This window comes from Triturus cristatus, chromosome 2_1 (assembly GCF_964204655.1).
Source record: "Triturus cristatus chromosome 2_1, aTriCri1.1, whole genome shotgun sequence".
Classification (NCBI taxonomy): domain Eukaryota; kingdom Metazoa; phylum Chordata; class Amphibia; order Caudata; family Salamandridae; genus Triturus; species Triturus cristatus.
The window spans coordinates 630,381,345-630,397,843 of NC_140581.1; the positions used below are offsets into that span (position 1 = coordinate 630,381,345).

Here is a 16,499-nt window from a genome sequence, read left to right on the forward strand (position 1 = left end):
GTGCACCTAACGGTGCTCGATCCAATTCCACTCATTTTGTTAGTAATGAAGTGAAAGGGGTCCCATTCACATTAACTGAGGTCCGGGAGGCCATAGGACGGCTGGCACCAGGCAAGGCACCCGGTCTAGATGGCCTGCCGGGTGATTTATTTAAACATGAACCTGATGTCTGGGCTCCCTATCTACTGATTTTATTCAATTCCATTCTTGGAGGTATGGAGGTGCCAAATACTTGGTTGGGAGCGGAGATTGTCCCAATATTTAAAAAGGGATCACCTCTGCTCCCATCCAACTATAGACCCATCAGTCTCATCGACGTTCCCCAAAAGCTTTTCGGTAGACTGATACTTAACCGCCTTCAAGATTGGATTGAAGAACGGGATATATTGAGCCCGTACCAAGCTGGGTTCAGAGAGGGTGTCTCAACTACAGATCAGATCTTTCGTCTTAATCTTTTATATTGGAAGACCGCGTTAATTGAGGGTGGCACCCTGTACACGGTCTTTGTGGATTTACGAGCGGCGTTTGACTTAGTATCAAGGGATAAACTTTGGATTGTTTTAAAGGACCTAGGAGTTCCTGTTGATATTTTATCAATGTTGATGAGATTACACCAGGGCAATTTTGCTAAGGTGAGGTGCGGCAGAGGGGGAGTCCTTTCGGATGGCTTCCCCGTAGACACAGGGGTCAGACAGGGTTGTGTGCTTGCACCAACCCTGTTTTGCCTCTTTGTGGATGGGGTTATTAACCATCTTACTGGGTTAAACAATACTGATGCCCCTAAGCTAAATGGCAGCAGGGTGCCTGCAATTATGTTTGCAGATGACACCCTGCTGCTCTCCAAATCCCCCATGGGCATACAACGGGTGTTGGATGGGTTTACGAACTTTTGCGAGAAGCGTGGACTGGAAATCAATGCGTCCAAAACTAAGTATATGATTTTCAACCCGACCCCCTCAACCCGCCCAAACCCCCTGATAGGGTCTGTTAGATTAGAGCGGGTCACCACGTTTGATTACTTGGGGGTAACGCTCAATCAAACTATGACCTGGGAGTCGCACAGAATCAAGGCCAACATGAAATTGGCGCAGCTAACGGGTGGTATATGCAGGATGTTAACCAGGTCGACTTACAAACCATTTGGTCCACCCCTCCAAATTTATAAAACACGGGCTAGAGGGGCTGTAACCTATGGGGGTGAGATATGGGGGCACACAGCTGACCAGAAATTACAGATAACTGAGAACAATTTCATAAGACAACTGGCAGCACTACCATCTAGCACCCCACTTCTCCCTTTAAGATTTGACCTGGGCCTAAGACCGATTACGGAGGAGTTGGGACTCCAACCCTTGACTTTTTGGCGCAAAATCTGGAGCTCGCCGGAGTTATCTAGTTATAGGGCTGAACTCGCAGAGATTTTGCGCCTACCCAAAGTGTCACAAATACCATGGTTAAAATACATTAAGCACACTTTTGAAACTCTAGGAAGACCGGATTTGTGGCTTAATCCGGAAAATGTATGTTGCAGGATCTCCCGCAAATCTCTAGCAAAGGCTTATTTCGAGCATAAGCTACGGGTTACAACTGAGACTATACGTGAGGGATCCTCATCCAACCACTTCCTTGCTATTAAAGATTCTTATTGTTTAGAGCCCGTCTTTGATGATGTTGGCCCTCCAATAACAAGGAAACTATACATGCAGTGGCGATATGGTACTCTTCCCCTGAGGGCACACACTGAACACTGGACTAAAACTCACTCTACAATTCATTGTCCAGCATGTGCACATTTGCGAGAGAACGACCTCCATATTATATTTTTCTGCCCAGCTTATAACATACCTCGGAATTATTGGCTTATCCCACTCCTCAAAAACCTAGGTTTTAGGAATTACTACCCAGCATATAGAATTTTAAAGACAGATCTATCTGCCCCAACTGTATTTGCAGTCGCTAAATTCCTAACAGCAATGTGGTTTACCCGTAATCGCTATATTAAGCCTAATACGATTATATGAACATCTTGAATGATTTTTAACAGACTGTCTTATGATCTTTTACCCATCTAAATGTAATCTTTTTACTGTATAATTTATAATTGTATATTGCTGTATTCTTTTATGGTCCAAGGCGACCGAAATAGAGATTATGATGATGATGATGATGGTAAGAACAGCTCCAGCCAATGTTGATGGCTGATTTCCGTCATCTGCTGCAGCTTTCTCCCGAGCCATCACTTCTCGCGCAAGACAAGTTGGGTGCATCGTCTCAAGATGTTTTTTCATAGACGATGTGTCACAAAAATATTTTTTCTCCATTCTTCTGGAGAGAACTTTGTAACATACGGAGCAGGTGACTTTTCGAGCATTCGCCTTTTTTACACCCTCTGACAAGGTGAAAAAGGCCCAAAAAATGCTCTCCTTGTGATTTTTTTTATCAGCTCTTCAATATCTTCAATCTCCTCCAGCTGCTCTTCTTCGGGATGTGAAGATGCCATTTTAAGATATTAATTGGTCAAAACACCAAAAATATAAAAAATTGAGTAGAGCCTACAAAAAAGCTGTCTACACATGCAGACACAAAATAAGAGGAAAAGAACAAGTGTTGGATCCTCTCTCTAAGAGAATGACCACCTTTTTAACCAATAAAAAAGCTTTCTTTCCTTGTCACATGGAGTTGCGCACCCATCACGTATACGTCGTACATCCGTAAAATGTGCTAAATTACATTTTAAAGTATAAATTGCTATTTGCAAATTGTGTTTGAAACAATTTTAGTGGAAAGTCTTTCAGCAAAACTGATATTTCAATTTGCAACATTGATATTTCATACTTTTTTAAATTACGTCGGAGTCGCGACCCCTATGCGATCCCGGAAATGCGTGCCGCCGGGGTTCACAACTCCTTCGCAACCAGTGCGTGACGGTGCAGCGTACATAAAAATGTATTTTAAAGATCTTAAAACTATTTTACACCTACACTAATACTAATTTTTTTATATTCAATAATCAACCTCTTTTTAAAAAAAAAATATGATTTCAGTGTAAGTACGTATTTTAGACTTACATTCGTATAACGGATTCGCTCACTGAACGTGCAGATCCGTGACTGGTGCGCGATAACGTTGCGTCCTTAAAAATCTGTTTGAAACATTTCAAAACAAATTTATAACTTCCATAAAACTAATTTTTTACACTCCGTAATAAACCTGTTCATGAAAAAAAATATTAATTTGTTCCAAATATGTATTTTATACTGACATTCATATAACGGATTTGCACACTGACCTCGTAGGTTCGCGATCGGTGCACAACCCTTTTTTGTAAACAAAAAAAAAGATCTAAAGAAGATATTTATCTTATACATCTTTTATACCATTAAAAGCAATCATACAAAACTTCATTTAGCAAAAAACATTTTCTTTTTCTATTCATAATTCTGCCATAGAAAAAATTCTAATTATTCAAATAAATAACACTATAAATCTTTAATCAGCTACGTTATGTATATTTTAACCTCATCGATGCTCAGGATGGCTCCCGGCCATCCGACTGTTGCTGCTACGCCCACGCGCGGCTAATTCCCCGCCTGTGCGGGCGAATTAATTGGTGGGCGGAGTTCGGACGGCTCCCGGCCATCATGAGCACACGACTACCGTGACTCATGCCGGCCGGGAGCCGTCCTGGGTACCTGAGTGCCACGCCCAGCACCCCTCGCATCGCGGCGGAATTTGCCGCACGTGGACGGGGTCAAAGAAGTTATTATAATTATTTTAAAAGTTTTTAAAAATTCATAGAAAATCATGGAAAAATAGTTACAAACATCTTTTAATAAATAAAAAAAATGTTTAAAAAAAACCTTAGAAATTCACTGAAAAATCCTAAGGTTTCAGGGACATTATAGTTAGGAATTAGCATTTAAAAAGCCTTAGAAATTCACTGAAAAAACTATAGGTTTCAGGGACGTTATAGTTAGGAATTTGCATTTTAAAAAACCTTAGAACTTCAGAGAAAAAAAACAAAGGTTACAGGGACGTTATAGTTAGGCTGACATTTCACTCGCACAAAACAAGAGAAATTTAGCTGTTATAGTTAGCTGAGCTAACTATAACTCACGCCCCCACAATGCACTGCTTATGAGATCACATATTACATCACTCATGACATGGTCAGTGATATCACTGATGAGATCACTGATGACATCTCAAATGACGTTACTGATGACATCATCCAGTGAGTGAGTGTTTCGCAAAAGTTTAAGAATGTTTTATATATATATATATGTCACGGTGTATTGAAGAATGAGTGGATGTATGAGTGTCTGTATGGATGATTTAGTGCGTGCGTGACTGACTGTATAAGTGAGTGATTAAACGTGTCTTAGTGAATGTATGGGTCAGTGTGTGTATCAGTCAGTCAGTTGGTGTGTAAGTGGCTGCATGGGTTGGTGATTAGGTACCTGAGTGTCTATATGGATTATTGATTAGTTGTCTGAGTGCCTGTATGGGTACCTGAGTGTGTGGGTGGGTGAGGGGGTGTGTGACTCCCTGCATGGATGTATGAGTGGGTGAATCCCTGGGTGACTGTATGTGTGAGTGAGTGATTGTAAGAGTGGCTGTATGGGTGAGTGGGTGCTTGTGTCAGCGACTGTAAGGAGAGTAAGTATTTGTTAGTATCTCTATTAGTAGTGAGTGTGTGTGTGTTTCTGTATGGGTCAGTAAGTGACTGTGTGATTGAGTGTTTGGGTGAGTAAGTAGGTGTGAGTAGGTGTGTGAGTAGCTCTAGGAGTGACTGACAGTATATGAGTGGTTGTATGGGTATATGAGTAGATATATCAGCGGCTGTATTGGTGAGTGACTGGCTGTATGAGTGCCTGTATGGGTGAGTGAGTGGATGTGTATGTAGACCTATGAATCAGTAAGTGGGCATGTACGTACTGGTATTGGTGTGTCAATGGTTTTTAAGAAAGGTAGTCTGAACTTTGGTTTTTTTCTATGAATTTATAAGGTTTTTTTAAATGTAAATTCATAACTATAATGTCCCTGAAACCTGTGGTTATTTCAGTGAAAATATATATTTATATATAGTCACACTTGTGCTCAAAATCTGAGGTAGGGTGGCTCTTCAAGGGAGAAGTTGTCTTGGGTCCAGCCTCTGATTGGCTGAAGTTTGGGTCTATTAAAACAATGTGAATTGGGTTATAATGTCACTTGCTTTTTCAATGTACTTTTTAGTACTGCTTATTTTTAATACCATGGGACTCCCACCATTACGACGGGGAAGATTCAAGCTTGTGAATATATGAAAGATACCAATACTAGAGAACCACAGTGTACAGGTAAGTAACTTGTTTTTAAGTAGTCAGGTTAGGGGTAGGGAATTCTCTACACTGACATCGTACCACAGACATCTGATAAGAAGGCCTTGCAGAAAAGCTTCAAGAAAGAAGACCTAAAGAACCCTGACTTCTGCTGGCACACATGGACTTCGATCTGCTCTCCAAGGGTTAAGTAGTTTACCTCCGGATTTACTGCTCCAGGGAAACAATAGCAGAAGGACTCCTGACTCCTAGTATGTGTGGACTGGACTCTGCAGGAGTCCTACCTAGAGAAACACCTGGTCCCTAGAAGCTTGCCCTGAGGCATGAGGGTTGCAGGAGTGATCAGGAGGCGCAGTCCCTGCAGGTTAAAAAAAATAGTGGGCCATGAATCGTCCCCTGGAAGACTAAAATAAGGTGCTGTGGCTTCCACAGGGAGGTTGCACCTTCAGTGGGCAAGAAAACAATGTCTATCTGACTTGGAGCTTTTTGCTGCACTGAAAACTGGTTTAGTGTGAAATTACTGTAAAGGTATCTGCCTGGTGGAGCCTCAACCTTGCTTCCAGCCTTGCCCTATTGGTAGATTTTGAGAACCAAATAAGTGGCTCAGTCTGAAAGTAAAACTTTGGTTCATGTGAGATGGTAAATCTTTCTCTGTGACATACCAATATGGGTGGCTACAAAATCCAGTTTTGTTCTACTTGGATCTTTTGATGCCAAACCTAACAGCAGGAGCTTGACCAGTGGTGGCTCCTCCGCAATAGGGGAGAAGCGTCGCCCCACTGCCTGGTGCAGGGCCGGCAAACGAAAAATAAAACACTGTTCTAGCATTGTTTTATTTTTTGTTTTCCGGCTCTGAGCCAGCTTGTGCATGGAGGAGCTGGGCATGCAAGGGGGAGGAGGAGTGTTTGTGCACTCCCTACGTATGCATATTCGTTTTGCCGGCCGTCTCAGGCTGACCAAAACACACATGCGCCCTTAGGTTTCTCAGGCTGGAGAAACCCCACAGACTCCATGACCTGAGTGGAGCGCCTTTCCTGCCCGCTCAGGCCAATTCCCTCGGTGCTCTGCAGCACCGGGATTGGATGGGAGTCTGTCCCAGGGGCTACTGGGACTGGGAAGAGGACAGCAGGAGCGACGCGGGAGGCAGCCAGCAGCTTCAGGTACGTTTTTTTAAATTATTAACACGCCCCCCCCCCCACCCTGTGCTCCCCCCCCACCTGCCCCACCACTTGATTACAGTGTATTTGACTTTGATTGCCCTTCTTCAGTGTCAGCTATGAACCTTGCTCCACTGGAAGTCCCACGTAAAAATTTTGAGGTGTAACACCCTTGGTGCTGCCAACCTCTGCTTCATTGCAGCCAGCCTAAAATTGTGCATATGTCACACTCAACCGCAAACCGATACTTTTAATTGCCACTTAACGTTTTCAAGGCACTTTTTGCCCTAAAATTAAAAATGTTATCTCTGACTCCCCTTATTAATGGTCGACTGTTTTAGTGCCTTTTCGATCATTACATTTTCCCCTATTTTTTAATTGGTTTGGTAATTTTATGGTGTTGTTTTCTTGATTTTACAATTATTAATGCTGCATGAATTTAATATGCATTTCTCTAGGGAATTGCCTTCTGTTTGTGCCACAGATAATAGGGGTTGAACAGAGATTCTCTTGGTTGTGTTTTAGCTACGCAGACTAGGTTTATTAAGTTAGTAGGGGCACCGTGTTTCAAATTAATAACCCTGTTTCTCACATTTAAAGTGTTGTTTTTTTATATAAAATAATAACGCTGGCTGAACATTTCATCTTTATTCTGGTTTAGACTTATTAAGCTCAACGTTAATGCCACGCCTTTTGAGCCAGGCCTTGAGTACTCGACCTGCTACCCCTGAGAGTCGAAGAGGCTACGGAGGCCAACTTTCCACAAAGGACAATTACTCTGTGTCCCTGTGTTTAAGGGCCATTTACAATCTCCTGATAGATATTACTAAGTTGTCCGTGTGACTGCAAGAAACGGAAAAAAATATGACACTTACTTACAGTCCTCATCCAGTTAGGGACCTGCCTAGACACAGGCTTCATAGCAATAACTGAATCACCTCTTTTCTACTTGCTTGCCTTTAATGAATCGGTTTTGTTTTACAGAAGCAGAGCACAGATCTGTCAAGAAGGCTGGAATAGAGGTTCAAGAAATTACAGGTAAATCCTATACCTTTGGAAGGTATAAGATAAACAGTTTGCTTTATGTATTGGCACTCAATTTTTCCTGATTCTTAGTTGTCAAGTGGACATTATATTAAATGACGTTTGTCGTAAATTTCTGATTGTACAGGCTATCAACATATTTTGTCTGTTCCCCAATTCAAACATGCAAATTCACATGCTGGTGTAATATTACATTTGCGTTCAATGTAGGTGCTTTGATGCTCTTTTGAATCTGGCTACGTGTGCTTCAATTTGATGCTGGGCATTTAACAGCACAGGGGTAGAACCTTTTAGAAGAACCTGGCAATATCTTGCAGAACTGGCATGTCATTTTAGATTACCATACTGATCATAAATTGTCCTCGTAAGCCTTCAATGTTGAGTATCATACTCATATAAGAGGACATATTACCAGGAAATAAATTGGATTGATTGCATTTATTTCGCTGCAGCCTTCTGCTGCGCGAGTTTACCCCATTGCATTATATTTTGCAGAATATTTTAAATTACATTGGGAGAGGATGTGGCATAATGGCTAGAGCAGATGACTTTGGAACTCGGGAACGAGGTTCAAGTCTCGACATCGGCTCAACATCCTGTGATTCTGGGCAAATCACGTAGTCTCCTCGTGCTAAAAATGATTGTGACCTTGTTTAATTAAACTGGTGCTTATGTAAAACGCTCTACTACCTTCAGGTCGAGTTTGCACTTTATAAAACTGGATAAAACAATGTATTGTTGGAAAAAATCTCTTTAAAACTGGACTAACTTGTTTCGATAAAATTGTCTGTATTTGTTTCAGAAAAGTCTCCTTGAAAAAGTTGTTTCATTGCCCTAATAATAATAGAGTTTAGCAGAGCTATTAAATAAAATCTCATCTAGTTTGCTAATACATGTACAATTAAATCAGATATTTAAAAACAAGAAGACATTTATACCAAAGAGGTTCAAATGGAAAGAACTCCTTGGAAGTTGATGAAATAGTGCTAAAAAGATGATTGACAATTGCTATTTTAAAATAATACCTGGGCCATTGGAACTGTTGCAAACTAGCAAAGAATAATATGTTTAGACACATTTAAAAAGCTGTGAGTTGTGTTTGTTTGTATTCATACATCAACTATATTTGTGTAAAGGATCTTCGGAATCTGTATCTAGACTAATTTACTCCAATTTTTTGTTGTAAAGAAACAGAGATTTTCGAAACTGGAGTGAGAAACAAACCGAAGTTGACAGAAGATGTGGAAAAGGTGCAGAAGCTGCAGGAAAAACAGAAGACTGCAGAACAGACTGAGAGCAGAGTTTCATTCGTTCTCATCACCACCCTACTAATAATTCCTGTTGTGGTGCTTATAGCTATCGTAATATTCATAAAATGGCGGAAGGTGAAAGTCTACGGTGGTAAGCAAGAATTAGCATGAAATGAATTTTTGATAAACATACGCTTCGTGTTTGGAAGAGAATATTTGGCGAATAATGTAGTATCTAGTAACAATGAATTTAACATAGGTAGCTTTGAAAGAGTCATAGAATAACTTGTTGGACAAATACTGTCTCTGCAGAAATCTCTGGAAATCACAGGTTTGAATCCTTGTAAACCAATCAGCCCCTCATCTGTCCAAGGTAGTTAAAATATGATACACTCCAGTAGACATTCTGTAAACAATCTCAAACCTCTATCTTATATAAAGTACCTTTAGTTTTCAAAACACATTTTTATTAGGTCAGCAGGCAAAACTACTTCATTTTTTACAATATAGTTCCAGGGTAGATTAGGCAGATATACAGCAGCAAGTCTGATGACTTTCAATGTAATAAAACAACATTTAAAATAACATAATGAAAACATAGCAAGCCTAAAAACATCGGCTCTGAACCGTATGACTTTCAGTGCCATGAACAAACTAATAATCCAGCCATCGCTTTCATCAGGTCTACCTAGACATGATTTAGTCCACATCACCATCCTTATTATACATCTCTCATTATCACAATGTTTCTGCGTCTATAGTTGGGGGTGCAAAGTGTTCCAAAATGAGGCCTCTATAATCAGCCCAGCATTTCCAGATTTTCGGGTGTTTCTGTGGGCAGCCCCGTGCCTTGAATATAGGTTTCTCTTGGCCCATACACCAATCCAGGCCACCCTTCAGGGCCTTCCACGCCTTCGCTATGTCTCTCTTGGCCAGGGTAAGACCCAGGAACAGCAGATGTCTTTTGTATCAATTTTCCCCTATGTCTTCCGTGATATGTAGTAAAACAAGTTTATGCAAGAGGGGTATATACCAGCCCAGTACTTCAGACACGCAGGTCGTAACACCTCTCCAAAATCTAGTGAGGGCAGTGCATTGCCACACTGTCTGGATGAAGGTGCCTTCAACGCAACGGAGACACGTAGGGGAAAGTATCAGTCTCGCCCTCCATAATCTGTGCCTAGTAAAATAGGCGCGATATATATATTTAAATTGAATAAGTCGTAAACGTGAGGCTAGTGCAGCGCCCCGTGGGGATTCTAATGCTTCCGTCCAATAGTCGGTGTCGAGGGGAGCCAGCTCTGTCTGACATTTATCTCTGAGAGAGTCTAACGTGGTGGCGAGATCCGTCACAAGGGATTGATAGATCTTTGAGATCTTATGGTCTCCCTGGTCGCCCATGAAGTCCTTCGCTTCAATTGGGTTGAACTCCGGAAGGGAGTCCAAGTGCATAATGTACGGGGACAGAGCATGGCAGAATTGTAAATATTTATAGAATTGTGTATGTGGCATATTAAATTCTGCCCTAAACTCTTGGAAGGATTTCAGGGTAGTACCTCACATGATATCGCCTACAGTAGAGATGCCGATGGCATCTCAACCTCGAAATCCCAACAAGGTGGACAGCCTGCCATAGGGGCGTCTCTCTCGTCAATCGCCCCCACATCCCATCCTGCGCAACAAGCCCTTCCACACCTCAATGACCACCTGGGTAGCAGACGGGAGGCCTCAAAGTACCCGTGGTAGGAGTGTATGAGGCAGCACTTCCCCCATCAGCCACTGTTCTACATGATAGGCTGGGTCACTTCTGTTCCCATACCACCACTCATTCAAGACCAAAATATGTGCCGCTGCTTAGTACGACTGAATATCAGGGGTTGCTTTCCCCCCCACAGTATGTGGACTGCGAGCAAATTTTAAGCGCAACTCTAGCAGTCTGACCAGCCCAGAGGAAACATCTCAATCCTGAGTTATTTTGGTGGAACCACGGGGTGGGATCCAAAAGGGGTAATTTTGCAGCTGATAAAGGAAGCGGGAGAGTTACAACATCTTGAAAATTGCTGACGTCCTGAGAATAGAGAGAGGCAGGTGTGCCCATGACTTAATTTCAGCCTGGGTGCACGTCCATATGGGGACGATATTCCTCTCCTATGAAATAGATGGACAGGAAGATAGATATACCCCAAGATATTTAAACCCGGTTGTGGCGAGCGTTACCTCCTCTGCCCAGGTTTCCATTTCAGATTTCCCTCACAGGGGCCACAATATAGATTTGTTGGTTTTTAGGTATAGTCCAGAGGTTTCTCCAAATACTTGCATTATGCAGAGCAACCGAGGTCCAGATGGACAGGGTTCCAAGAGAAAGAAAAGAACATCGTCCGCATATAAGGAGATTTGGTCTGAAATCCCTCCCGGCCACTCGAAACCCTTAATCTGTGTTTCTCTTCTGACCCAGGAGGCCAAGGGCTCCATGGATAGAGCAAATAAATATGGGCATAGGGTGCATCCCTGACGAGTACCGCGCCCCATAGAGAAGGGGTCAGAGACCGCACCTGCCACTTTAACCAAGGCAGTGAGATCTGTATACAATAGCCGGTGCTTTATGAGCACGTCGAATGTTGTGTTGAGTAGCTCGAGTAGGCATAAAACCTGTCTGGTCCGGGTGTACTAAATCTGCCATGTGTGGCAGGAGATGATTTGCGAGGGCCTTGGCCAACAATTTTGCCTCAACATTTAAAAGCGAGATGGGGCAGTATGACGCATGCTAGTCGGGGGGTCTGCCGGGTTAAAGGAAAACTGCAATTTTGGTGTGTCGCCAATCCAGTGGGAGCCTGCCCCCCTCCAACGCTTCATCTATTACCGCATGATAATAGGTTATAAGCTGGGACTGAAAGATCTTATAGAACTCGCATGGAAATCTGATAGCGCCCGGCGCTTTGCCTGTGCGCAAGTAGACCAAAGGTGCCCCTAGTTCTTCACTTGTCAGGGGGGCGTCTAGATCTACACGCGCAGAATCTGTGAGAGTCTTTGGGGGCAGATCGTCCAGAAAGTGCTTTATCGTGGATTCTGGCAGTGCATCTCGAGGGGCGTATAGCTCCGCATAATAGGCTGCAAAGCTAGACAAAATTTGGACCGGGTCTGTGAGAATTCGGCCATCTGTGCCCGGAATTCCAGGCGTGGCTGGTGGGTGAAGCGCATGTTGACACAGATGATGAGAACTTGACTTATCCCCCCATTGATAAATTATGCTGCGGGAGGCCAGCCACGCCTGCCTGGCCTCGTTCCACAATGTGTTAGCATGTGTTTGCTGTATCTGAAGCAGTTGGCAGTATATCTGTTTCACACCCTCCCCCCTACTGCCATCCTCTAGATCTATGAGCTGTGCCTCTGTCTGGATCAATGCCTCCCGACTTTCTTACGATGGGCTGCGCAAAAGGATATATCAATTCCCCTAATAGTTGGTTTCATAGCCTCCCAAACGGTCTCTGCCGAATCCACTGTGCCTAAAATAAGATTGAAGTAATCTATGATGGCTTGGTGCATGTGTCTTATATTTTGGGTCATGCAGATGCCATGTAGACATTCGCCAGCGGAAGGGGGGGGCGTGCTACCCCTAGTCTCAGCTCAAACACTACAGGGGAGTGACAAGCCCCTAGACAATATGTCCACCGTCACTATTCTGTAATAATATCTTGCCAGTATAAAAATATAGTCAAGGCGGGAAAACGAGTCTTGAACTGTCGAGTAGTGTGTGAAGCTTTGTGCGGTGAGGTAGAGTTGCCGTCACGTATCCACCCAACCCATGGCACTTACAAACGATTGTAGTTGTGTTACATGTAACGGCCCCATCCCCCATGTGGTCGCCATCTATCTTGGGTTAGATTTACAACATGAATCCAGTCGCTGCATATTATTGAGAGGCCTTTAGGTATTTCCAAGATGATCCCAGTCAGTCGTTCTATAAGAGTTTCCGATAGTGGAGGGGGCGCATATATACTGCCTATTACAATATGTTCCCCGAATATTGTGCCTGTGATGATGATGTAGCGACCCAGGGGGTCAGACCATGACTTGATGTGTGTACATGGGACCCTCCAGTGGATCAGGACCGCAACACCACGCTAGTGAACCCCGCATGTAAAACCTGGCAAAGTATGGCTCCCCTCTTTATCTTATCCAGCCCTCTCCGAATATTCCATCGAACTATTTTCAGTTTATTATCCAATCCCTCCATAGTGCCGAAGGTGGAATTTATCATCAGGACGCAACTTGATACAGGACATGTCGGCATAGTAGATAGAAAGCCATGACATAGCACATTCAATAAAACTAAAGCAACCCGTACCCCCCCCCCCCCCTCACCCAAATACCTAAAAATCGTTGAAGCATCTGTCACGGTTGGGACACCGTCTGCATCCCAACGGGGGCTCATCGGAATCCCAAACCAATGGATCCCCATTAAACAGTCCCAAATGAGCGTAGAGTTCTCAGATACTGAGAAAAGAAGTGTCCACTCGGGAGGGTGAGGGTGCGATGGCATCTCCCGATATAAAGTACCTTTTGACATACACACATCAGGGGGCGTCTCCCGATATAAAGTACCTTTTGACATACACACATCAGGGATCTGTTTAACATACTCTAGTTAACAACTTTAGCAACAACCGTGTGCACTAAGGACTTATTTAAAAATCCATGCAGCATTCTGTGCATGCAAAAATAAACACTATCATGCATAAAGCGAAAAGCTCTCACTTATCAGGTTAAAGCAAGAATCATACAGCTTTTAGTGTCTAAAGGAACCTGGCCCCATTCCTAAAAACAGTCTAATATTTACCAGAAAATAACAAAAAATCAATTGATATCCTAAACGACAGGGTGTAAGAAAAATTCACTGAGGGCTTGGAAGGAATGCATAAACTATGATATAAATTATGGGGAGCAATTGTTCTAAATTGAGCAACAACCATTTGTCGATGCCTCTTTGAAGAAAAACAAAGAGTTTTCTGTACAGGTCTCTTGTACTAGTCTGAGAATTTGAAAGTGAGCTTGAACATGGTTTACAAAAATAAACTTTTATGCGTCATTAAAAAGCTATCAAAATATAGGAAGTAACACCTAACAGACATTGCAAAGAACGCATAAGCTTCACTTCCTTTCTCTTAAAGGACTAAACTAAGCTCCTCTAATGCCAGAAATAAACAGTTCTCAAATGCATCAAGATGTCAATAAAACAGACTAATCGTCAAAAAGATGACAAACACAATAAACAAGATGAAGACCAACTACAAATGAAAGCCTGAACTTTAAAAGTAATTGGACTTGAAATGATGTCTACAGCAACACCAAAGAAAATGGTTTCCTTTAGTAGACTTTAAGGAAGCCTGAAGCAACATCAGTTCCCTGAAGACAGCACTCTGTTTGAGCAGGTATGCTGCCAGGCAGCTAAATTAAACATTGTGATTAAAGGACCTCAGCATTCCAGCAATACTGGTCTTGTACATCATGTAGGAAAGTCACCCAGTACAACTGAGAATGTCCTTGCAGTGGAGAGAAAACATGGTGCTGGTTGAACGTCCATACCTATCCACTTTCCTCAATTATCAATATATAATGGTTGCTAAGGTCCTTATTTATTGCTTTTTTTCTACTGTAATGGCATCAACATCATCAAGGTTTCCTTCTCCAAAGGCATCTTTTCAAACTCCCTCAAAACTCTGATCATCTCGCAAACTACCAATCTATTAGAAACCTACTATTCCTTGGTAGGATCTTCAGAAACCCAGTTGCAACTTAATCCATGGAAGAATCAAGAACAATATGGACCTCCAAGACTACTATCTCAGAGTCAGGCCGCACTGCAACTCCAACACAGCCACCATCTTGATCCCCAACAACTTCTCTCCTCCTGATCACCAACAACTACAACCCTTGCCTCAATAATGGTGGATATTTCCAACACCAATTTATTGTTTTTTAGCTTTAAATGGTTTGCTTGCTACCTATGGTACAGAGCCCTGCTTTTCCAGATTTAACACCCCCATGATATGTGAAGTTTGCTGGTGTTCCATTCTTCTCCTGTACTATATCAAACCTATTGCATTGCTCTTCACGGACGTGGAGATCATGATTCCCCAGTATTGGGTAGAAATAGTAGTTCTGGATTTCGGGAGGGTTGTGGCGAAAAGGGCGTAAGGGGGATAGTAGAGCGGAAGTTGGCGAATAATAGGCAACGAGACCGTGGGTACTAATGTAAATCATTGTGGAGCACAATCTTCCTGAATGATGCCTACAACAACTGTGTAAGAGATGAGGAGGAGATGGAAATGGAAAATAATAAAAAATTTATTTAAAAAAAAAAAAAAAATGATTCCCCAGTATGGCGCTCAACGTCTCCTGAAAGTCCCATCAGAAAATGTTGTTACCTGACTAAAATATTGCCCTGCTACCATCCAGACTTAAATGTTCTATATGTGCCTGAAGATCATTTGCATGAAGATTGAGGTCATACTCACTGTTGGTGACAACTGATGGAAATGCACACAGGACTGACTCATCAATGAAGCTTGATGGTTTCAACCCTCAGCCTTTCTCTGTGATAAATTCCTAGGATTCTATTTCAACAGCACCCTTGGTGAACAACGAACGCAGCAGCAACCTTGTCACACTAAGAAGGCAACAAAGTTCAGGAAAGAGAAGACTAGACACCAGTCCTCCAGACACACTTGAAGAATCAGGAACACTTTCTCACCCCAGATCCTTTTCAAGGAACGCCTCACCTACTTGTAACAACCCTAAATCATGAACCTGCCTGCATCCCTTCGCTCATCTCTTTTGTACAACAAGTGTTGCTTCAAAGCTAAATTTGTGTTATATGAATCACCAGGAGCTTATGCAACCATGAGGCATCAGCCAATCGATTTTATAAGGACGAAAAAGCATGGACTCTGACACCTTGCCGCACACACCTTTAACAGAAAGAGGATTCCCCTATCAAACATATTAACTTATAAATCCATGAGTACCTAGACCACCCGGTAAACCACAGTTAGACCATGCAGTATTTAAACCCCTAGAAGAAAGACATGTATGTAAAAGTTAAAACTGGATTGTCAAACGATTACCACACTGCCCTTGTAATTTAAAAAAACCTTGAAAACATTCAGGTCCAAAATGAAGAGCTCACTGCTAACAAGATATGAATTAATCTGGAGAAATACAGTTTGGTCAAAAAACTCCAATAACACTACAGAGATCAGAAACAATTCTTATAGCCACCTCCTTTGGGGTGTGTTGCAAAACCATTTAACTATGTCCTTCAAAGAATGGTGGCCTTGAGAGACATTCAAATCATTTTGTGCCCCTCATAATGGTGTCAGAATTGTCAACTACCTAATACAATTGCCCCATGCTAAATGCCTACAAGATACCGGAGGTCCACTCAGTCCCCTCTGATGTCCTAAAACACATTCAGAGAAAAAAAGAAAGGAACAAACTTGACCTGTTCTCGAATCACAATCAATGCAATATCAGCTTACTGTTCATCAAAGGACTACATTTGCTCCAGTTTAGACCTTTATTTGCCTTGTGGCTGGTTGCGGAACCCCCCTGCTCAACCTATTTTTCCTTGTAATAGAAAGGTCTCTAACATTCACTGGTCTTCCTATTTTTGCCTTCACTGTTTGCCTTTAGACCGAACATGTTTGCCTCTCAAAAGAGTTCACTAC

The 16,499-nt window shown here is 42.4% G+C and overlaps 1 protein-coding gene across 9 annotated transcripts in view; it reads left to right on the plus strand.

Moving 5' to 3' along the window:
- Nucleotides 1-16,499, plus strand: part of PAM (peptidylglycine alpha-amidating monooxygenase) — a 1,234,044-nt gene that overhangs the window by 1,177,575 nt on the left and 39,970 nt on the right. For 6 of the 9 annotated variants that reach the window (XM_085632559.1, XM_085632562.1, XM_085632556.1 and 3 more), the window contains 2 exons: nt 7,463-7,516; nt 8,711-8,923. The exons of the other annotated variants lie outside the window; for them this stretch is intronic. In XM_085632559.1, coding sequence (XP_085488685.1) covers nt 7,463-7,516; nt 8,711-8,923 — 267 coding nt within the window. The remainder of the gene's footprint in view (nt 1-7,462; nt 7,517-8,710; nt 8,924-16,499) is intronic. 9 annotated transcript variants of the gene reach the window in all.